The sequence below is a fragment of the Plectropomus leopardus genome, chromosome 11, assembly GCF_026936395.1.
Source record: "Plectropomus leopardus strain MGB_pleo_1.0 chromosome 11, ASM2693639v1, whole genome shotgun sequence".
NCBI classification, from domain to species: domain Eukaryota; kingdom Metazoa; phylum Chordata; class Actinopteri; order Perciformes; family Serranidae; genus Plectropomus; species Plectropomus leopardus.
This window is the reverse complement of record NC_142186.1, coordinates 24,022,264-24,046,626: the sequence shown is the minus strand read 5'-3', so window position 1 is coordinate 24,046,626 and position 24,363 is coordinate 24,022,264. Positions and strand designations below refer to the sequence as shown.

The following is a 24,363-nucleotide window of genomic DNA, read 5'->3' as shown; positions in this document are numbered from 1 at the left end:
GTGTGTGTGTGACTGACTGTATTTAGCCCGTAATCTTGCATCAGTGAATGTGCCTGATCCTGTGCCAGCCTTTTAATTTCTTTCATTTTGGGTGTATGTTACCATGGCAGATTATTCCAATTATATTGTCTTTTTGTAGAAATGTGTGTGTGTGTGTGTGTGTGTGTGTGTGTGAGAGAGAGAGAGAGAGAGAGAGAGAGAGAGAGACAATGACAAAAGACGACGGGGAAAGACTGAGACATCGAGAAGGAGTGAGAGAGGGCCAGTGAGTGCTAGAATGACTGTGGAAATTCCCAATGACTACACAAGACAGCCTATTTGAACAAACAGCCAAACAGCCGCATACTCCCACCTCTCTCTCTCTCTCTCTCTCTTTCTCTCTCTTTAGTGCTCGCTCTTTCTTTCTCTTTCTCTTCACTCATGTTGTAGGGTGACCTCACTCAGGCCACCGCCAGTCCTTTTCCTCCCGATGGAAGTCAAAATAAATGCTGTGTTGCTGTTGCAATCCAACGTGGAATCAAGTCTATAATGCATAGCGTGAGAAAGCTACGCTGTCGCATGTCGAAGTAGCTGGAGGGAGTACAGTGGAGAGATCAGGCGACCTGTAGTGTGTGTGTGTGTGTGTGTGAGAGAGAGAGAGAATCTGTGTGTTAGAGAGAGAGAGAAAGGCTTTTTTGTGTCTGCATGCATTTGAAATTAAAGAGATGTAGGCCTCATTACAGGCAGACATTTGGATACTGGAGAACTGTAAGAGATAAACTGAAGTGAACGACCTTGGATGTTTGCGTTTCTTTCTTTCTTTCTTCTTAATTTCTTTCTTTCTGGCTGACTGTCTGTCTGTCTGCTGTGCTTTTGGCCCGTAGTTTTGTTTTTTTCACAGACCCTTTTATTTTAAAAAGGTAAACTCAGTAACATTTTTTTTAAAAAACTCAGTGTAAGTGACCTACAGGGTCTCTACACTCATGGAAAACCTGGAAAGTCATGGAATTTCACAATCTCATTTCCCAGCCCTGGAAAGTCATGGTATTAATAAAAAACATAAGAAGTTTTGGAAATATCATGGAATGTTGTATAAATTGTTACAGTAACCAATTGTAGATAACCTTCCACGTCCACCTCTAAGGCTTAAAAAGCATATGCCTACATCCTTGCAGCATAGTTTTTCAGACTTGCATCCAGTTTAATGTTGTTTAATCAAATGCATTAACAATACATTAAAAGTATAATCATTTAAGTTTTCCCTCATGCTTGAACACCTGTGCCAGACTGATATACCATGAGTGCTTGTATGACTGTGCCCGTAGTTTTAAGTATTTGAAGTGAATCTAACCATTACTAACTATTAGAGTTTGGAAAAGTTTTCTGTTGAATTTTCATACAACAATTAATATTTGGAGTGACACATACTACACAGTTCTGTTCATGTTATAAGTTGTGAATGATCTTGGAAATTTTATTACAGGTCTTTAAAAAGTTCTGGAACAGTTTTATCCATGAAAATGTGTGGGAACTTTGGATCTAAAACTCAGCTTAAATGCCGAAAACATAGAAAATACCCGTTTTTAAAAGTATCTGTATACATGTAGACAGTACTTAAATCTCAATCTCAGGACGTTTGCCTAGGATTACCTGAGACATAAATCAATAACTCATCATAATTGCCTTAACAGATATGTTTTTGTAAAGCAAACCATGATACAATCTGGAGAAAAATACAGATGTTTATGAGAAAAGCAGTTATGTCCTTTATCTTGATGAAGCAGTCATTTTTTAGTGTTGGTTTTCAAATGGTGAATATTGAGATTTTAAGTTTCGAGTGCACAAACCGGCCCTGTTAGACAAGCACACATGAATACACTTGCACACACGCCCTAGTGGATCAGGCAGGCATGGACGGTGAATGAGAGCATACATCAGATTTTGAGCCAGTGTGATAGCCAGTGCAGTGTAGCACACTTCCAGGTATGACGTCATTTTTATTCTCAGCAATTTTTGTGATTATGAAGATAATAAATGACCATCTGTCTTTCTGCATCTCCCTCTTCCTTTTTCAGCCTGCTGTACAGAGGACAGGAGGACAGGGGAGAAGGAAAAGCCGAGAAAGACAAAAAAGGAGTGCCTTAGAAGTGAAAGAAGAGGAGCGCCACAAAAGTGCACTTTTGTGAACAGTAAAGAAGATATGAGGCCATTAAAGAAGAACAGAGGGCGTTCTCCCCCGTTAACTAGAGGCAGAGGGGGGAGACGGAGAGGGGGCTCCCAGCCACTCCAAGAGAAAGACCCCAAAAGAGTCAAGAGGGAGACACTCGTCAAAACCACGCAGCATACATCCAACATTCCCTCCACACGCAAACAGACTCCGCCCACAGCCACTAACTCTATCGAGGAGCCGATCACAAACAGCAATACCCCCACGAGGGAGGAGTCTACTGAGCCGAGGAAACCTGTGGAGTCAGTTGAGAAGGAAGCAAAGAAGGCAGAAGAAAAGACTGAGAAGGAGAAGATTTTGGACACAAATGGAAATAGTGCTGTGTCCATTGATACCGTAGCAATTCCTACCTCTGCCCCAACGCCACTCTCCACAGCCACGCCCCCTTCAGCCACCAATCAAGGCCCCAGTTTAGGCTCAGTCTCTAGTAGGAAAACAGCCACTTTTAAAGCTCGTGTACCCAAGAAAAAATACACATATGAGCACTTTGCTAACAATGCAAGTGTCCTAGCTACCATTCCTACCTCCAGCCCTGCACTCATACACAACAGTTACTGCAATACTAACAAAAAAAACAGTGATAGTATGTATACGCCCAGTAATAATTTCAAGAGTAGTAACAGTATTAGTAATAGCATTAACAAAAGCATTAGCATCAATAATACAAACAGTAACACTAAAAGTTGCATTAACGACATAACTGACAGTAGTGCTGGAAGCCATAATTCTTTTATCAATAGCAGTAATAGCAGAAGTAATAATTGCTCAGGTAATCAGCCATCAGTGCTAACTGTGGATGGTAAAGCTACAGAAGCAAACCATTTTGTTTCCACGGAGGATAAAGCCCTCAGGACAGCTGAATCCCAGGAGAAAGATTCCCAAACTGGAGAAAATGAGTCAGAGGGGGCTCCTAACTCAGTGCGCTCCTCGTCCACTGATACAGCCAGCGAGCACTCAGCTGACCTGGACACGATGGAAGCAACAGGACCAAGCCTGCATCAAAAAAACTCCCACCTCCCAGCTCCTCTCCACAACTCGCACCATAAAGAGGCCAGTCTTTCAGAGGGGCTGGCTGAAGCTCTAGCTAAAGGCATGAAAAACCAGAGAGTTCTCGCTCGCCAGATAAGGAGGACCCTGGAGAGTGGGGTGGGGGTTTCAGGTGACAGGGGGGTTAAGGATTCATGTCCTTTATCACCTGTGTTCAGACCAGGGGTGGTGCGCAGGGTGAGTGGAAGTACAGTCGAAGTTCAGCTCCAAGGACAGGAGACGCTTGTTAAATATCCTTTTCATGGTGGGACAGTGATGACATCGTCGTCAGAGGCTAAGAGCACTGTGGAGATCATTTTGGATGCCCCCCCACCTGGCATGGCACCTGTGGCTGTCAGGACGCGAGTGTGCGTGCCCTTCGGCGCAGAGGAGGGGGGTCCTCTGCTGTACAGAGAAGGGATTGTCACTCAGGTGGACCCCCATCCTGGTGTGTCATTTCCTTACCAGGTGCTCCTGAGTGAAGACAGAGAGACTCAGGACGACGGAGGGGTGGGGGGGGTGAAAGAGAAAAGGAAAGCTCAGGCTGTGTGGGTGTCCCGACAAAGCCTGAGGCTGCTTACCCCTCCCTGGGAGGTCCCACATTTGGATGGTGGGAGGGCCAAGGAGAGAGAACGGGAGAGGGAGAGGGAGAGGGAGAGGGAAGAGCGGGAGCGCCGGGAGGAGATGGAGGTAGAGAGGGAGGTGTGCCAGTTGAGTATTGGGATGGGGGTGCTGGGAGGGGGAGCACGGTTGGGCCATGGTTTTTCACATGAAGGGGTCGCAGGAGGGCACTCCTATGGAAACACACACCCACCACCCCATTCCTCCGCTGTGACGTCCAGTGTGGCCGGCAGCACAGTTCACAGCTGCGGAGATAAATACTCCGAAAGAGAGAGACAGAAACAGCCAAACACTCCAGAGGAGGACGTTGAGGTGTCTCGTTTTAACATGGCTCTCACCGTAGGTCCCAAGCCAAACGCTGGGACCTCTCAGCACAGAAACGTCATCTCCAAGTCCAGTTGCTACCCCCCCTCCTCCCCTCACCTCTCTGTGGTGCGGGGCCTGGGACCCCCACACCTCCCTACCCTCACTAGTCCCCAGCCTCCCCGTTCGCCTGCCTTACTGGGGTCTGAAATGAGCACCACTCCAAACCTACCTCCATCAAAGACCACTCCCACTCAGACCCCTACTCCCACTTCTGGCGGGGGGTCCTCCTCTACCTCCTCTCGCTCCAGGACTCCCCTCTCTTTGGCTCAGCAGAAATACAAAAAGGGCGATGTGGTGTGCACCCCAAACGGTATCCGTAAGAAGTTCAATGGTAAGCAGTGGAGGAGGCTGTGCTCTAGGGAGGGCTGCATGAAGGAGTCTCAGCGTCGAGGATACTGCTCAAGACACTTGTCCATGAGGACCAAAGAGATGGAGGCGGCGGGGGGAGAGGGGGGAGGAGGAGGAGGCAGCAGCTCAGGGACAGTCACCCCCTCTGACCTGCGGGGGAGAGCGAGCAGCGAGTTTGAGTGGGACGACACATCAAGAGAGAGCAGTGAGGCCAGTAGCAGGGGAGACTCCAGACCCCGCCTGGTCCTCCCCTCCCTCCTCCCCCACGACCTGTCGTCACGTTTTGACTTTGATGAGTGTGAAGCTGCCACCATGCTCGTGTCATTAGGGAGCTCCCGCTCTGGTACCCCATCCTTTTCTCCCATCTCCAACCAGTCGCCCTTCTCCCCTGCCCCTTCTCCCTCACCCTCGCCGCTGTTCGGCTTCAGGCCGGCCAACTTCTCTCCGATCACCGCCTCCCCGGTCATGCAACACCGGAGGCCCAGGCAGCTCAGCGGCACAGGGGGAGGAGGGGCAGGGGGCAGTAAAGTGTCAACCCCAGCTGGAGGAGGAGAAAAGGAGAGACACACTTCAGGTATCCAGCCCTCCTTTCACAGCAACCTTATGTTTACAGTCCCCATGAGCCCCAGCAAACGAAAGCCTGACGCACCTCCTCCACCGCCGCTCCCTTCACACCACCATGATTACACACCCAAGACAGAGCTGGAGCAGAGCGACCTCAACAACTCTTTCAGGGTGCTGTCCCCCCAGACACCCACTTCACACTCCCGCACACACACACCCACCTTCTCCCGACCCAGAGGAGTGACCACCCCCTCCTCCAGCACGCCACCGTCCTCCACTGCTGTCTCCCCTCCTCCTCTGCTGGTTTCTCCAACTCCTCCCTCTCCTCTCACTCCTGATGGAGGGCCTCGTCGTGTGGTCCCTGTGTCCCAACAGGCCTTGCGGGACTCCCCTGTCATTGTGAGGAATCCCGAAGTCCCACTGGCAAAATTTACAGAGTGTCCCCTGGGAAGAGGAGGAGGAGGAGGAAATGAGTGTGGGACAGATAAAACCTCACCTAAAGACATCAGCTTAACACCCCTCACCCCTCAGCCAATATCAGGTCTCCAGGTTCCCGTACCCATTAACGCTGCTGCAGCCACAGTTCCCAACGGCACCGTCCTCCTGCGGAGCCCAGCCCAAACTCTGGTGCTCGTGTCCCCAACTCCCTCCTCCATGTCCAACACTGACAGCCCTGCCACCCCCCTGCAGGCCCTGTCAGTTACCGTCAGCACAACAGTCACAGCTCCTGCTCCAAGCAGCACGGACAGTTCTGCAGATCAAGAGGAGAACAGGGGGACAGGGTTTGGGGGTGAGGTCCAGCAGCCAGTTCCCTGTCACCCTTCTCCCACCGCTTTGCTGCCCCTGATCCTCCCAGCTGAAAGCCTTCACCCCGTCCCACGGAAGGACATCATCATGGGACGTCCTGGCACAGGTGAGAGTTGCTCCATACGTGTGGGTGTAGTCTGTGTGTGAGGACAGTGACTTAAACCGTGTGAAACCAGGATTGACGTCAATTTCCTTGTCTTGCATTCAGACGCCTTTCACAAGCAAAACCAAGCAAATTGGTTTGATTTATTCTGAAAATATGTTAAAAAAGACAATGAGCAACTTGGCAAAAAGTGTCCTGCAAACTGCAGGAAATTAGTAAAAGCAGAAACGAAAATCACCAGAAAAAGAAGAGAAAGAAAGAAAATTACAAAGAAAAGGGGAGAGTGAAGGGGTATATATAATTATTATGGTTTATATAACGATAAAGGTATATATAATTATTAGAATTATATATTCAAAATTATGCTATAGAAGAAAAATAAATACATTATAAATAAAATTAAATTTTAATATAAATTTCTGGGGGTTTTTTAGAACGTATTAATATCTTGCCAATATTTGGGGACATTACTTGTAACGTTACTCATTGCCCTCTTATGTTCTTAAAAGAAACCAGGCCAGTTGGCCTAGGTTTCAAAGGTTAAAGGAATAAGGAGAAACTTTGGAGACTATAGAGATTTTAGTTGCAATTTTAGAATTAGGCTGCAGTTGGAAAGCAGGAGATACCTGGAATAAGTATATTAAATGGATAGTTGGGATTTTTTTAAGTGGGGCTGTATGAGATACTTATGTATGTCAGTATATTACATACAGTAGCTGGTGGTCAGCATGCTCCCGGTTTGTCAAAACCCCCTAGGGTTTTATTTTAGCCACTTTAAATAGACCTACCTAAAAAAAAAAGTATTTTTATTGCATTACTCTGCTGTCATGCAGCCTTTTCCTTTGGCACTACATTTCTCATCCTACCCGTCAGCTGTTTGGGTCAGAAAGTGCTGTTAACGGCTGTTACCAGCTGTTACAAGATCCTACTGAAACAAAACTTCATGTTGAAAACACTCTCAACACAGCGTCCACTTCGACTGATATTGTATTTTTTAGGTAGGCCTTTTTTTAAGGTCGCAAAAACACATTTTGATATTAACCTCTCTATTCAGCAGGGTAATAATGAGCTGTGGGGTGCGTTCCCAGTTTGTTTTTGCAAACCGAAGGCGCGCAGACTGCAAGCTACTGTATGTACTACACTGACTATACATAAGTATCTCCTACAGCCACCACTTCAGAAATCCCTTTTAAATGCTGTATTCTGTGCACCTTTAGAAATATTCTAATCACATGACAAATGTGTTTAGTCAAAAGATTGAAACAGAGCAAAAGTCATGAAAGAAAAAATAACTTGATGAGAAATGAACATTAATTATGGAAAATGTGTTGAGAATGTATAGTATAGTGTACCTATTTCAGAGTATAAAATAATTACACACAATTAGACTTTCCCTGAATAGTAGTCTTTACGTGTTTTATTTTTTCAAAATATTTTTATTATCACTCAAGTCAACCTTTATTCCTCCATGACATCCAAAATTGCAGCTCTGTACATTCAAATGAAAAATGGAGGAAATTTTCTCCTCTATTTAATATTTCATGAATCCCAGTTTTTGGAAGCTAACAGCCTCATGGGAAAGATTTTCTACAACATCCCCAGTTGTGTGGCAAAAAGAGTTAGGGGCTTTCTGTTTTTTCCTCTGCGTAATTAATATTTTTCAGTTTGTTTTTACAATTTAATTACCATCCATTGAGTATATTCACTAAATTAAATTGCAATTAGAAATGTCTCATATACTTTTAAAGGATATCTCTTTTGGTAGCGTGGCTCTGTTGTGTCAGCTCCTCAGTCACACACAGTGTCAACACAAAACGGACTGAGGAGAAGCTCCGTTAACTGGCCTTGAACTAGCAGGTTAACCCGCAGTTTGCAGTGTAATACCAGTGATTCTTGTACTCAGAGGCTCCACAGAGAAATGCCGTGACAGTGCAGCTACGTCGAGAGAAAAGTACCAGAAGGGAAGCTGAAAAAAATTGTTTATTAATGTAAATTCAGTTGAAGCTACAGCAAGTGGCATATATATTAAAATAATGAGAAGGCAAATTATGTGTAGATGTAGCTTTTCGAGTTTCCCTTCTTATTTTTTACACACACACACACACACACACACACACACACACAGTTCGAAAGAGAAAGAGATGTGTTGATTAAAGACTTACTTTTAAAAGGACATTTTCCGTTTAGATAAAATAATAAATAGAAAGGACCTTACTTTGTTATGAGCTTCCACTATATTTTTCTCGTTATCAAATAACAGTTAACTACTAATATGCCGTGTTGTGTTTTATACAGCATCTAAATCAGCCAAACAAACATTTATTCAACAATCATACTTGTTTTGAAGAAAAAAAATCTTTAAATTGTCGCCTCTTTTTTTTTCTTAATTTAACATACTTGCTTGACAGGTAACACTCACATTGTAACAGACGCTTAAATTCACTTACACATGCCATGGCCTGTTTGTGTGTGTATGCATGCGTGCGTGTGTGTGTATGTGTGTGTGACTTGATGCCCAGTGAAAGAAGCTCCTGTTAGCAAACATGCTGTTGTCCCATATGGCTTCCTCTAGTTGTCTGTGCACCATCCTCATGTCTGCTGGTAAAAGTAAACTAAATGCAGAAGCTGGTCACGTGACCTGTGTAAGCCCTAAAAAAGGCACCTGGGCTTCACCAGGTCAGGACTAGGATTGTTGAAATCACTGCTGATGCCAAAAAATAATTCACCATGTTCATTAAATTCATTCGTAAACACTTAGTGTGGAAAGAATAATCCCTGCCGTACGTCCCAGTAACTCATAGAAAGGGAGCTTGGTTTATCTGATGGACTTTGGAAAAGGACTGTTTAAACATCATGTATCATATTTAAGAGACAAACACTGTTATACAAAGGCAAAACTACCAAAGTAATAATTAAATTGTTGTTGGTTTGGATTTTAAATGCTAGTGGAAAAGGGCCACACTAGCTGGATGCAAGATTATTTCTGTGCATTAGTGTGTGAGAAAGAGAGAAAGAGAAAATGTATGCATGAGCATGTGTGTTTTTTGTGTTTTCTGTAGGGATTAGACTGTATGTTACACAGGATTAGCTTTGTCGATGTTGGAGAGTCCCTTTTATATTCCAAGTCATTATAGACAGAAACTTGGTGGCTAAGTGGCAGCAATCATACCTACACTATATAGACACAATGCACAACACAAAGACACAATGCAACAGCATGGATTTATAATAGACAGGAACGGGGAGTAAGGGAAAATAATGGACGAGTGAATGAGTGCAGCTGCTTTGAATCAGTGCTACACATGAAATTAACATTTAAAGACGAAAGCAAAAGTGGGAATGGAGCGTGTGGGCTACATGTATGTAGGCCAGATTCCATCAACTTGTTTTGGATTTTGTGTTTTAGGGAGAGAGAGAAAGGAGGATTAGATCAGAAGGAGAATGAGGAATGCCTCAGAGAGGACGACAGCGTAGATGAATAAAGACGGAGGGAAAGAGGAGGATTTAACAGCATGTTTTACACAAATATTGCAGTCGTTTACTTCTTGAAAAACTCTGACCAACATGCTTATTATAAGGGTGTTTGTGTGTGTGTGTGTGTGTGTGTGTGTGTGTGTGTGGTGTGTGTGTGACTTTCTGACCTGAGCAACTATTATCTTCTTACCCACTATAAACTATTTCCGCTGACTCCTGCTTTGTGTATGTTCACGTGTTTGTTTGTTTATTAGCGACTCATGTACTCATATAGAAAAACAAGGTGTGGGCAGCGATCTTGGCCTTTAATACAGAGGTGGGTTGATTCCTAATGTGTGTGTTTGTGTGCGTGTGTGTGTGTAGGATATATGTTGTGAGTTTCAGTGTAGCGTGGGGGTGTGTGAGGATTTTTTCTCTCAAGCTCCTGTGTGGGAAAATGCTCTACTACAAAGTGTGTGTGAGTGTGAGAGCGTTATTCATCATCATTTGAAAATAGGAGCCTACTTCTCACTTCTGTTACAGACATATAGTATCAGTTAGTATAAATCACCTCACCAGAGCCTTTTGCCCTCAGTGTGCACGTACGTATCACTGTGTGGACATTCAAGAGTGTGACAGAGAAGTGGACAAGAAAGGGGAACACTGTCATTTTGAGTGTACGGTCCCTCTTCAGATGCCGTTTTTTTTTTTGTTGTTTTTTTTTTTTGGAACTGAAAAGACGCTGAATGAATGAATAGCATCTCTTTGTGTGAGTGCATGCACGTTTGCTGGCGTGCATTTACTTTGAAGACTTTTGAGAAGGGAGCAAATGTGGGTGTTTTCTGTAGAGTTATAAAGGTTGTGTGAGCTTTTGCATATGGTCGAAGGAGAGTGTGAAATTTGAGTGAAAGTAGGAAACACCGCTTGCCTGTGTGTACAGTCACACGTGTGGTATGTTTGTGATTTGCAAGTTTGTGTAGGTGTTAGTGTCTTCTTAACAGCTTGTGAAATGGTAAACAGTTAATTTTCTTTTTAAGTGTTTTTTTTTTCATATTATCCTTATTTTGTTTGTGGCAGAGTATATTATAATTAAAATCCTGCCTTTTTTTTTAACTCTCGAGAGTCGTTGGGAATTGTTTAACAAAAAGGAGTTGATACTTAAAACCCTTTGGAGAAATAATGTTGACACTTCTTGAGCTTGAAGTATATTTACATATTAAATGCATGTATCTTTGTGTAAGGGTAAAAATATGATCGAGAGTACACAATGTGTAACAGAATTCATTTGATCATATTTATGCCAAAAAGTACACACATTTGATGCCACTCAAAATTATGTTGTGAGGATAAAAGCAGCGAAAATATCTCACATGAAACCCTGATTTTTCTAAAATACTCCTGCTGCAGCAGCTCATCGGTGACAACACATTGCACCAGTATAGGGATAGGGAAAGCTCTAGGATCATAGGCGTAGATTTTGGGGGTGAGGCTTGGCCCCCTCAATATTTAGTAAGCGCTTTTTCCCCCTCCAGTAAAAACATAGAAGTTGCAGAGGACTTTTACTTTGACATAATTAAAGATGTTTGCACCCTCAATTGATGCAGAAAACAAACAAATCAAAGTGCATAAAAATTCTGATTGTCTGAACGAGGACCTAGAAACCCCCTGCTTAATATGTGTCCCCCACAAGGTTAAACTCAACCTACACCTTTGTCTAGGATGCATTTAATTAAACTAAATTAGATTAATAAATATAATGTGCCAACTAAATGTTTGAAATGTTCCTGTGGTCAGCCAGGAACTTCCATTTTATCAGGATTGAATTAAATCACTGACATATCAGACAGTTAATAAAAGGACAATATTTCAACAAAGCAATATAGTTCTAACACTTTGTAGACCGTATAGTCAAGTGCAGATTTACTGTGTAAGAAGACAAATAGACAATGATATGCAAGATGAGGGGAGCAAGTTAATAAATTTCATTAAATTCAGAGACAAGAAGTGTGTGAGTTTCCACTCTTGTCTGTGTTATATACATCACAATCCTGCACTTACAGTTTGCACTTATATTATGTGTTTCAGTTAATTTACTCAGAAATAAGGCATCAATATAGCAGGGCTACGTGAAGCTCCTCAGCTGTCACATACTCTCAAGATAATGCTTCGAATGTTCTCTGTGTGCATATGCTTTCCCACCTGAGACACGCTGTCGAATGAGTACATTTTTCAAGCCTCTCCGTAACTTCCTGTAAAATCAGAACTGTTAAATGAGCAGGCAGAAAAGTGTCAGTGACAAGGTGAGGGATGAGACCATTTTTTTAATGGTGTGACGTGTGTGTTGCATGCAGTGTGTGCGTGTGTGTGTGTGTATGTGTTTGAGACAGAGTAACCAAGCGTCAATCATGGAGCACCGGATATGATGTGTGAGCGCCAAATGTCTGTTGCCATGGCAACAAAGCAAACATCACACTGATGTAGCCTGTACATAACACAGAATATTCACAAATAGAAATAGCAGCCGCTGTGTGTGTGTGTGTGTGTGTGTGTGTGTGTGTGTGTGTGTGTGTGTGTGTGTGTGTGTGTGTGTGTGTGTGTGTTGAGGAGGGGGGGCACGTGTGCTTGTGTCACTTTCCACTGAGAGAGGAGGAACTTCAACATGCTCGCATTTACACACCAACACGTTATTGGTGGCTTCTCTTTAGTCAGTCTTCGGGTGCTTTAGTCGTCAACATTCCCAAAAACAGAAGCATTGTGGGATAATCGGAGGGTTTCCTCTGAATTATGTAAGCAGTGAGTGAAGTGTTCCAGATCAAATATTCTTTATATTTACAACAGAAACCTTCACTCCTACTACTGTTCTCTTGAAAATTGCAACCCTTAAAATAAGCATTTATTTATATAATATTTTACTTCATTGCATTCTTGAGTGGCATCTTCAATCAGTCCGGCTTTGAAGTCAGTGAGGAAAATGTGCATGGTGTTTATAGAGAGGAGCAAGATGACTTTGTTGGTGTAGAGGTCTTAAGTGAGTGTTTATTTGTACTCTTGTATCCAAATCCCAGTCTCAACAGAAACACCAGCTTTCTCTGTATGACCATGTAGTGAAAGTGCTCCGCATCTCATGCACCGTGCTGCATGATTATTATTATTATTAGCATGATTGTTTCATAAGCAAGAAAATATTTTATTGCATACTTTTAGCATCTTAAATGTTGTTGTGATGTATATGTCAATATTACTCATAAATCAATATCACACTGTTAAAAATGATACAAAGTACAATTTAGTAGTGTGCATAATTCTCTGTCTCTCTGTGTCGTTCACACACACACACGCTCACGCAGTTTGTGCAACACTGAGTAAACATGTCACACTCCCCTAAGTACACGTGAACACACTTTTTCGCGCTTTTATTTTGCACTCAGATACGTCTTTTCCTCTGCCCTTCCGCTTCGCCTCTGTCTCATTTTTTAAAAATTTTTCTTTCTAAAAAAATTATGACACATTCGTTTTAACCCTTTGCTCCATCGCATTGCAGTGTTTTTCGCTTCCCCTCCTCTCCATTTCGCTCTCTTCATCCTGGTCTACCCGGATACGGATACCCGGGAATAACATCCCCACTCCCTCCCGCCCCTGCTTTACGTAACGCTTAAAGCCCCGCATATCCTCCCTGGCCATGGCAACAACCACATCTGGATCACACAGCAATCTAGACTGGCACCAAAGCGCATGTGAAGCCCTCAAGACTTACCACAAAAGTCATGTGCAACGATAATCCTATTTCCTATTGGGCGAAGCATACTTTGGGGAGAATCTCAACATGCACTGGTGCAGTGGGGCTCCATAGTCTGAGGTGGCTCCAAGACTCTGACTGCATGCATGTAAAGTTGGACCCATATTCAAATTTGCGTCTTCTGGGTCTCAGTTGAGCCCATAATCATTGTTCTCGGGAGATCACAGTTCTCATGTGATCTTCACATCCCGAAGTTTGGAATGAGGAGAGTTTTTTATTTAGCTCAGGAATGTCTTTGCTCTCCTTCATCCCACTCTCCTCTTCTCTTTTTGCATCTCCAGCTCCACAGTCTTTGCACTGGTTTTCTGCTGCTGCCCATCCGTTGGCCATTTATCTGCAGGGTAGTAGTGCCCCCAGATGGCCAAATTCATACATTACAAGTTCCTTAACACAGTGGATGAAGGGAACATTGGTCTGAAGTTTCATGTATTTTCCACAATGCTTATCATTCGCTGTTGGGAAGAGATAGTCAGTGAATTTTTAGCCACAGAGTGTAAAGTGTGTTTTGTTGGTGATGAGATCTATTCATCTTCTAGAAATTGACATTTATACCTCTCAATACATAGTCTTTGCTTTGCAACATTGAACCAAAAAGGAGTATCCATTGTTTTTTTTTTTTGTTTTTTTTTTTATACTTTAACCGGAGCTTGCACAATTGACGGTTGAGGCTTAAAAAAAATCTCCTGATTGCGTACCACTGAGCCATCCCGCTGGGTATCCATACGTCATGTAAAAATGATTGGTTAACTTTATCTCGATGCAATAGATGGTGATGGTCAGTGGCAGACTGGTGACCACGGGCGACACGGGGACCTGTGCCCAACATAGCTGTTGCCATGGTAACTGCAAAAGACTGGTGGATCGAGTTATAATTGGACGGAGCAAATGGTGGGTTGTGGGAGGGAGAGACACAGAGCACAGGGGTGGAAGATGAATTAAGGGATGAGAGAGGTGGGATGGGAGAGTGAGCAAAGGCGGGCGCTCCGCCTGCACGGTGCCAGCGTAGGTAAAAAAGGAGGGGGGAAAAGTTTCTTGTGTGAAGTCACGTGGCATTTGACAGAAATAATTGGGGGGGGATAGAGAGACATGCATACATACCCACATTAAAAAGCACAATGTCTGTAAGAGGAGACAGCCAACGAAAGCCTCTGAACACCTACACAGATATTGCATTGCCAGCACGGCAGCAGGGAGAGATAGTTAAGCTCAGCTGAGGGGGAATTTCTCTGCCACTGTTTTTTTCACACCTCTCTTACTCTTGCCGGTTCTCACTGCTTATCTCTTTTATATATGACTAAGCGCTAGAACTCTGTGGTTTCCCACCATTGTCTCATGTCCGCCTCAACTCCTCTTTGCAACTTTACATGCATGCAGTCAACAGATTTTCTTATTGTGCTTTTTTTTGTGATCTAGTAGCTATTGTATTACAATTAAAATAATCTCTTAAATGGCAAAAATGTTTCTTTTATACAAATGCGTTTGCTGTAAATCAGTCCAGCATTTAGGCGTTTTCAAACCAGACAAAAGGAAAAACTGATCACTCTGCTCTGAATAATTGGTCAGATGAAGTTCATTACCAAGAGCTTGTAATGTTTACCCAGGGTTGTAGCCACTGAGCAGCCACAGTAATCCCTCATCTCCACCCCTGCCCTCTTTCACCCTCTTTTTCTTTCTCTCACAAGCTGTCCAGCTCCCTCCCCTTAACACATTGTGTTCACTGGACCTGTTGAGTGCTTGGTGCAGTTGATAAGCCTCTCTTGTTCTCTCTTTGTCTCTGTCTCTTCTTTTAATGCCTATTAGTTTAACCCCCTTAAACCTGAGCAAATTGGCTTGATTTACTTCAGGATCAGAAAGAAGGCACTGAGCAATGTAAACAAGAATAGCCCCAAAAATTGGCAAGAAATTAAGAAACAAAACAATAAAAAACAAACAAAAATAACCTGAAAATGAGCACACAAAAAAAGAAAAACATTTTATTTTTTTTCAGAAAGGTTTCTGTTTATATATATATATTTTTTCTTTTCTGTCATTTTAAATTGAGCATTAAAAGAATCAAGAATATAGTTTTGTGGATATTTTTCAGGTCATTTTTAGTTACCTTTCACGAATTTGTGGGACATTTCTTCCTGTCTCAGGCTGCTGATTTTAAATGCTCATGTTTAAGGGTTAACCCTGTGTGGAAACCCCTGGTCTTAAAAGAGGTACAGACAGTCATCCCATATTTTTACATGATGCAAGATGCTTAACTGGTGATAATGACTTGGCAAGATACAGCCAGAGGAGCTTTAAATATATTGCAGTTATGCTCCTTTTTTTGAAAATATTTCTTTTGTCTTGTTTAGTTGCACAAATACAAATTTAGATTTACCAGTATAAGCCCTTTTTATTAGCAAACCCGGGGCTGAGAGGGTTAACTTTTTTACTACTGAGGACAGCGGCTGCCAGAAGCTCTCACAACCTCATTGGTCATTTACTGAGTCCTGATGCGCTGACTGGCTGTAGTGGTAATGAAGTCCCTCCCAGTATTGTATTTGTCTCATGGATAGATGAGCTAATCTGACTTCTTGACTCATACAGTATGCCTGGAAACCAAATCATGCCTATGAGTCTTCTTCCTCTCTGTTGTAGCTGTGTTATACCTTAACAATATGTAGGTATCTTTAAATACTTTTCCTTTGTCCCTCACCCCACCCCCCCACGCCCTTCCTCCCTTTAAGAGAAAGTCTGTTTTCACAAGTTGTTTTCTCTCCAACCCACCCACCCTCCTCCTCCATGCCTCCCTCCCTGCCTCTCCTGCTGAAAATGACTCTCAGTCTATTTTTACCCTCTGGTCCTCTCCACCCATTTTCCCTCTCTTTCTAACCACCCCTGCTCTCCTGTCTTCAATTCTCTTCTTCTCTCTCTCTCTCTCTGTCCCTGTGAGTGTTGCATCAGAACATTTAAAATTTTGTCTGGAGGAGGCACATTTACATGATGGAGACATGGAAAAGATATTTGGGGATTTGAAGGGCTTTTAATGTTGGAAAATTACATCATTTGTCTGTCTACTCTTCGCTGGCTGTCTTTAAAACTTTGTAGACTCTAAATACGATGCTTCGTCAAATTTACCAAGCTATTCTGGGCCTATTTCCAGCATAGTTATGTGTCAAAATAATGTAAATGGCTTTGCTCTCCATTCACAGAACATGCTGTTATTGTCTCTACCTAGAGAACATACGGAGTTTGGCAAAAGAGCGATTATGTACGCAGCTCCTGTGGAATCGTCTGCAGAAGGACTTAAAGCTGCGCTCATTGTTTCCTTAACGCTCTGTCAAAGCACAGGACTTTTGTATGTCATCTTCTACATGCCAGTGTCACAGTGCATCTTAGCTGCTCTTATTTTTTCTATTTTTTGTGGTTCACTTGTAGCACATATTTACATGCTTTTATTCTCTCCTTTAAGTAGACATTTTGAATTTTGTATTTTTTTCCTACTTTGTAACTTATGTTGCTGCCTGACTTGGCCAGGACACAGGAAAAAGACATTTTTGATCTCAAGGTTTTTTTTTCTGGTTAAATAATGGTTTATTAAAACATTTTTTTAAAAAAACAGTGTTTCTAAAACCAAAGTAGCATTACCAGAGAAAAAAAAAACCTTTTTATTAGTTAATATTGCTGATTTATAATGTAGTCAGCCTTGTAATATGTATATATATATATATATATATATATATATATACATACAAGTTAACGGGAGGTGCGTTGTCATCTTGACCTCAGAACCCTTGTGAACGTCCACCCCCTGTGCAGATTGCATAAAAAGACCAAAAGCAGCTTGGAAAGTAAACAGCAGATAGCTCACTAGCGCCGTCCTGCACCGGAAGGTCTGTATGGGTATTAAACCATGGTATTAAATGAGCGTAAGAGGGAGGGATCTTGACTAACTTCTGTTAACCCATTGGTTGGCCTACATCTGAGTGTCGGCTATGGATTGGTTCTTTCACGCGTCAGTCAAGGTTTACTACGAGTCCTGCACCAATGGCATGAGCGTGGGGTGGGATTACTGAAAGAAACACAAAAGTACACATTTTTGAAGCATTTATTAAACACAAGCTAGTGTTTCCACATAGATACGATAAAAATACGTGATTATTCTTTGTTTATTAGGGTTGTGTGCTTTAGATAAGCTCAGTTTTTGTGGTAAGGGGAGGCGTTGGTGGTAAAGCCGGGTGAAATTTGCATATGACTGACATTCCACTGCACACGCTGACCAATCAGAGCCTGCGGCGGGCAGATGACAGGTAGCTCTCTCAGCCAATAGCAAGGCGGGATTCGCCGAGGGGAGGTGGGACAAGGCTGGGCGAGGTTGACAGGACGAGAAGGGGAGGGGGGCGAGTGCAGGGGGGGGGGCAAGCAGCCTAGTTTACAACAAGAGGAAGAGGGAGGGAAAGAGAAAGAAAGGGCCAAGGCTTGCGAGAGAGACAACGAGACAAAAATAAGGGAGTAAACTCGGGCTGGGAGCTGTGTAGAGAACATTTCTGGACCAAAACAACACTCGTAACATCAAGTATTAACCGCACTGGACGGTGCGCGCGCCGATGTCGTCCGCACGAAGTGGCTAGCTAACCTGCTGCAGACGGACGGAGCTCAACAACGGCTTTAACGTTACTGTATTCTCGTGAAGCCCCCCCGTTTGGTCCCGTCTTTAACCAGCCGCTCGTTTGCTGCCTTGTGGGAGAGAAACAACTGCGATTCATCACCCCTTTTTCTGCTCGGAGCCAGGAGCCCTCACCGTGGTCGCTTTTATCGCTGTGTTGTAGACTAACTAGCTAGCGTCAGGTCTGTGGCCAGATTGGCCAGGTAGGACCGGAGCTGGTGAATTTGGAGGCTGTACAGAGACAAGCTGAGGTTGTAGTAGAGACTATAGTGTTTGCTAGCTCTCCTGATAATCAAACTGATGGATAGCAGGGTTTGTAAGCACCGGGTGATGGATGAATGCACCAGACTTACAGTCAACGATATCTGCTAATGCTTAGTAAACACCCCAGTTGGTCGCTTTTCTTTATTTCGGATCTTGGCAGGTGTTAACTAAAGTGCCAGGTTAAGAAGTCAGGTGCATGGTACAACTGTGGGGGCAGGTAATGGGAAAAACAAGTTGGTATTAATGCACTTGTCAAGCAGCCCTCGTCGGATTATTTTGGCAGTTTGTATACGCCTTTATAGCTGAGACATGAGAACAATCGCGTTTCTTTTGCCTCTGTCTGTGCGGCGGGTGCACGACCAGGGGCGTTCCCGAGAGGTTGGTCCAATTTGGAGCGGTACACTTGAGGATCCGGTTGTTGCAAGAGGCAGCTAAATTAGCCTCTCTGATGGTTTAATATATGAATCAGGAAGTATTAAATGTGTAAGTAAAGGGTGCACACTTGGACAATAATTTCTCTCGCCGCTCTTCCAAGTTATAAACGTATCACCTTAGCTGTTATCGCCCCCAATTTGCTTGTTGCAGTATTGCTTTGCCTGATCGAAACGGATCCCTCTTAAAGCGGCCCTTCAACTGCTACACTCGGGGGCTTCATGTGCTTGCCGAGCCCACCTGCCTGCAGCCGCACTGTAGCAAGGTTTGGCATGGCCGAGAAAGACTGCGTAGTTTCCGGGCGGATGTTTTAATCCAGGCCGTGGATGGGCTAGAGGCCTTGTTAACCCCTTCATCACCAAGCTGCTGTAGTAATGTAAACAAACAGGGAGAGAGGGCATCGGGGGTAATTAGACCAAAGGGAGGAGGAACCCTGCTTTCGATCATAATCATCGTTTCAGTGGCACGTTAATACACTGTTGCATTGTTTTATTTTGTTTTTTAAAAAAATTAACTTAGGTTTTGTGATGTATTGTAATCGATTATAGTACACTCTGTCCACTGATGTTTGTTACATGTGCGTTGTTAGATTGCGGCATTCTGCGATACGGAGAGATGGACTCTACTTGAAAGACATATTTCATGTTTACTCAAATTGGAATTTTTTTTAAGAAAAGGATCCCTCTATATCACATCTTAAAATCCTCGTGATGCAGTCATTACTGTGAATGATGACCGCAACCAGTAGGGATGAAACGGATACAGACACCATTGAGCACCTGTCGTCATCTGTGAGCTTCCCAGCAATATTAGCCCGAGATTTTGGATCAAAGATGTTTCTTTACCTGGATTTCTTTTTGTTGTAGAATAATTTTTTAAAGGATACATTATTGTTATTTTTGGGAGACACATCAAGGATTTCATTGAACCATGTTCTCATCAGAGAATCCACAGTACCTCCGACAAGGATTAAGCATGTTTGGTTAGTCCATGTCACTTTCTTTACTGTTACTACTCTGACAACACAGTATCATTTGATTTTGCCAGATCTGTAAACATACAGCAATACGTCATTATTGTTTACTTGTAGTATCATTCTTGTGCTGAATTAACAACAGACAGAACCTATTTTTGAAGGCATGTAAGAGACAGATTTTTTTAAAAGTAAAAATACTCATACAATCCCTTATTCATTTATGGGGGTTCAGAGTGTACCAGCTTCTGTTCTCCATCCAGCCTGTTATTGAGAACAGAGAGTCCTTTTGTAAATTTGCTGTTGTTGGAGTGATTTAACCAGTTAAGTGGCTGGAGGTGGGATACTGTGGCAGCTCTGATATTCTCTGTAGTTCTCAGAATACTGATATTGTTGTATTCTGCCACATAGTTGACTGCATTCACCATGTGTCCCTGATGTTAACCAGTCCCTTATTAGATGGTTAAAATGAAAGCTAGTAGTGCTGTGCATCATTGGGAGTAACCAATAATGGTTCTTAATTTGTGGTTAATTTGTGGTTATATTGCTCCAAAATAATTTTAAAAACATGTGGTAACATTGCAGACTAATTGTAAGAAATGATTAGAGACAGTGATAGGAGTAGGAATGCATGTCTGGTGGGAGTATAGCAGTGATTCCCCAAATAAGGAAATAGCATCGTGGTGTTCTGAATGCAAAGAAGGCCTCGTTCTTTTGAATGATTTCTGCGCAGGGAAGAATTTTATTAAGCACTGGACATCAGATGGTGTTGGCTGTTAGTAATAAACAATGCTGTTTTCCTCTGCAGTGTGGACCAATGTAGAGCCCCGGTCAGTTCCAGTCTTCCCCTGGCATTCATTGGTCCCTTTCCTGGCACCCACCCAATCAGAGGCTTCTTCTCAGCCAGGAGACGGCCAGCACCCAGTCAACCACCCCCAAGCAGCCAGTCTGAAGACAGGTATTGAATACATTTATGTCTGACCTAATAGCTGTAGAGATTGTGCTATTCTGTGTAATCTTTCTTAGATTTTAATGCTGTTTTGAACACCATATATTGTTTACTTTGCTCTGATCAAGTAATCGTTGTTCTTCCTCAGAGTGTCAGGGGGTGGCAGCGCCGTCACAGGAGCCTGCAGAGCCACCTCCCATTGTAGAGAGAGGTCCTCCATCTCGGCCTCCTCCCTCTTCTGATGAGCCGCCTCCAGAGAAGGAGAAAGGAGATGCAGAGAGGGAGAGGCCTGACAGTGAGACAGAGAGTGACGTGGATGACCCGTAAGTGCAGGGTTGTTGTTTTTTTTTGTTGTTGTTTGTTTCACAGTGATTTTGTGTGTAAAGCTGTGAGGTTACACAAAGTCACACACTGCACATATACATTTATCAGTGTCCATATATAAAAAGTGGTTATGTATTTGTCCTAGTCAGCCTTCACAGTAATTTTCTGTGTGGTACTGTGTACCCACACATACAGTATGGGAGTGTGATATTTTCTGTATCCTCGCGCTAATTTGGGCAGAAGAGCTCAATGCCAGAACAAAGCAGATGGGAACAAAAGCATTCCATCTCTGGGCTCTATCACTATATGAAAGGCAGTGGCCAGGCTGTCAGCCATTGAAATGGATGAGCTATCTGCTGAATCTGCTCTGATGTATCTCATGGGAGATGAACTGCTTGTGCTCTGTGTCTACATCTGATAGACTTGCAGCTTTAAGATAAATAATACTAGTTAGGAAGCAGAAAGTTTCCCAGTTTTAAATATTAAAGAGGGGAAGAAAAAATTGTAAGCCTGCTTATTCATATTGTCCTCAGGGAAAATATATAATAAAGATTACAAACAGAGGGCTGTTTTTGTTTCCTTCAGCTTCCTGCCAGGAGTTGTACCAGAGCCACCACTTTCTACATCACCAGTGAAGAGGCGCACTCAGTCCCTTAGTGCGCTGCCCAAAGATGGAGATAAGAGCAGCCCTGGAAAGGTTGTCTTTTTACTGCTCTAACTAGAACATCAAAATATTTAATGTTCCTCTCACTTAAAAATATCTCTATATCTCCCTTGCTCACTCTTTCAGAGAGAGAAGGACCACATACGGCGACCAATGAATGCGTTTATGATTTTCAGTAAGCGCCATCGAGCGTTGGTGCACCAACGGCACCCAAATCAGGACAACAGGACAGTCAGCAAGATTCTCGGCGAGTGGTGGTACGCTCTGGGGCCTAAGGAGAAACAAAAGTACCATGATTTGGCCTTCCAGGTACACTGATGCATTTACAGACACCAAAAAGACACACAACTTAAGACATACGATTTAATGCTTCTGTCTTAACCTGTAATATATACACTATTTTTTTGTCTTCTTTTTCACCCCCTCCTTCCTTCTTGTGAATTCGCCTGTTCTCAGGTAAAAGAGGCCCACTTTAAGGCCCACCCAGACTGGAAGTGGTGCAACAAAGACAGGAAGAAGTCCAGCTCTGAGGGTCGGGGAGTCCCAGGGGGCAAAGACATCAGAGAGAGGAGCATGTCTGAGTCTACAGGTTGGTTTCACTCACCTCGCACAGTATACAAAATACACATGTATATTTTTTCAACATTTATCAGTTTTCTTATCAATTTCAGTCCTTACACAGTCCTCTTTTACCTCCTGATAGAGCCCCATTCTGTGGAGCTGAAGGGTGTTGGTCCAGGTCTGGTGGGTGTGTCTGAAAGGAGTACAGGAGAAGGTCATGTGGGCCAGCTTACCCGTCCCAGAGCCTTCTCTCAAAGTGCCATGCACAGCCTGGAGCGGAGTGACAGGGGTAACACACAGGCCCTGGCAGAACTGGCACAGGTAAGAGAGGAGCTCAACTCAAAAACATAGAAAGATGATTTTGTAATTTGCATCTTTGCATATTGTAATTTGGAGACCATTATCACTGCTGGAGAAATGAACAGTGTTCTACTGCTGTTTTTGTAAACAGATAAGCTGGTTTGTTTTCCAAAGAAGTCACTGCAACAGAAAGAGTTTTGTCTGACAGACATGCTTTTCCCATACATGGAAAAAATGAAAATGAGTACTAGGCATTTTCAGTGATCAATCTTTCATACTTAACATGTACTACACAGAAGTCACAATGTTTCTAGGGCTGACGTTAACCAAAGAAAGTCTTGGTAAACTAAAAATCTGCCTTCAGTTCAACCAAGCAATTGATCAATTTCGGAGAAAAAATTCTGCTTGTCATCTTTAGATAAATTAATTCAGCCACAGTGCACTGAGTGCATTTTACCTGGTGGAGTTGCTTTTCCACCACTGAATTTTTGGAGTAATTTTTTTCCTGGAGGCGAGCGCATTTTGTCAATTCTTTAAGATGGGAGTGTTGTTGTTTGTGCTACAAATGGCAGCAGTTTGATGTAGCAGTGAGTGTCTATTCTTCACTGAGAACTGTGCATTTGGTGTGCAGAGAGTTGAAAAATGTTCAACAGTGGATTAAACCAAGCGCCAGCCTCTGTGGCTGAAAAATGAAGCTGATATGGAAGTGCCAAAAACTGCTGTTCCTTGAATGGCCTCTTGAGGCTGGCTCTGAAGCAGAGTAAATCCCCATAAACCCCTATGTTAAATTGCCAGGCTTTACAGCAATTATAAACATGTTAATAGCCTGGTACAAAACAACGGTTTTGGTCTCTGTAGCTAATTTCAACATTCATGACAACTTTACAGGGGGTGGGTTTTTATGTAACTCAACCATTAATTTTTATTAAGCCCCAGAGTTGCGCATATTTACGGGCGGGGGCACTCAAGTGACAGACTGTCTGTGAGTCAGTTCCATTCCCTGCTCCTCCAGAGCTCCAACCTCTTTTCCAAATATGGTCTCTTCTGGCTCCAAAAATCAAGATGGCAACGGCAAAAACACCAAACTCGAGGCTTCATAACAGCAGTCCACAAACAATTGGATGATGTCATAGTAACTGTGTCCATTTTTTATACAGTGTATGGCTAAAACACTGCACTTGTCACTTACACTTTTTCAAGTCAAAGTGAAGGTTGCAGCATCACATTTTATATGTACAAGTGCTGAACAACAACAGCAGTGGAGGAGAAATTAATACTGCTGACCCCATAAACCAGCGGGTCCATCCTCTCCCTGCATGCTCCAGCCTTCCTGTGATCCAGAGCAAATATCTTGTGCTGCAACCAAAGTGTCTCAGCTGAAAAAACTGTGCCTCCAAAATGGTCTAGTGCTCCTGCTTTCAGAAGAACGCCTGAAACTTTCAACTGGGAAAAGAACGCTTTAGTGGATACACAGCCTTATTATGAGAGTAACCGCAGCAATTGTCTGATGAGAATTTCGGTAGATATTGGGTGAAACATATTGACCAACCGACAAGAAGGTGTCAGCCCTACCTGTTTCGAAAGTATTACAGCTACAGAGTCTCTTACTTTCCTTTTTCAGATGTGTGGGGATGGTGGCAGTCAGTTTTCCAGTCATGCTCCACCCCTGTCACAGTCCCAGCGGGGGGTCAGCGAGGACATGACCAGTGACGAGGAGCGCATGGTCATCTGTGAAGAGGAAGGAGATGATGATGTCATTGGTGAGAAATTGGACCATCTCAGCTCTTAAAACCAAATGTTCAGTTAGATTTATAATAAATGTTAGTACACTGTGTCTGGTGTCACTGAACCACTTTGGACATTTCCAGCAGTTACATACTGTGGCTCATATTGTGGCGTCATTATATCCAATTTTTTAACTACTACCATGTTTTGATTTTAAATACCAAGAACTAATTCAGACACTAGTA

At 43.2% G+C, this 24,363-nt stretch overlaps 1 protein-coding gene across 1 annotated transcript in view; it reads left to right on the top strand.

Annotated features, from left to right (window-relative positions):
- cicb (capicua transcriptional repressor b) overlaps positions 1 to 24,363 on the top strand; it is a 47,004-nt gene that overhangs the window by 5,484 nt on the left and 17,157 nt on the right. The window contains exons 2-9 of the mRNA XM_042489284.2: positions 2,055 to 6,044; positions 20,404 to 20,553; positions 20,693 to 20,867; positions 21,454 to 21,565; positions 21,659 to 21,841; positions 21,989 to 22,121; positions 22,236 to 22,414; positions 24,015 to 24,153. Of these exons, the coding sequence (XP_042345218.2) occupies positions 2,180 to 6,044; positions 20,404 to 20,553; positions 20,693 to 20,867; positions 21,454 to 21,565; positions 21,659 to 21,841; positions 21,989 to 22,121; positions 22,236 to 22,414; positions 24,015 to 24,153 (4,936 nt within the window). The 5' untranslated portion in view covers positions 2,055 to 2,179. The remainder of the gene's footprint in view (positions 1 to 2,054; positions 6,045 to 20,403; positions 20,554 to 20,692; positions 20,868 to 21,453; positions 21,566 to 21,658; positions 21,842 to 21,988; positions 22,122 to 22,235; positions 22,415 to 24,014; positions 24,154 to 24,363) is intronic.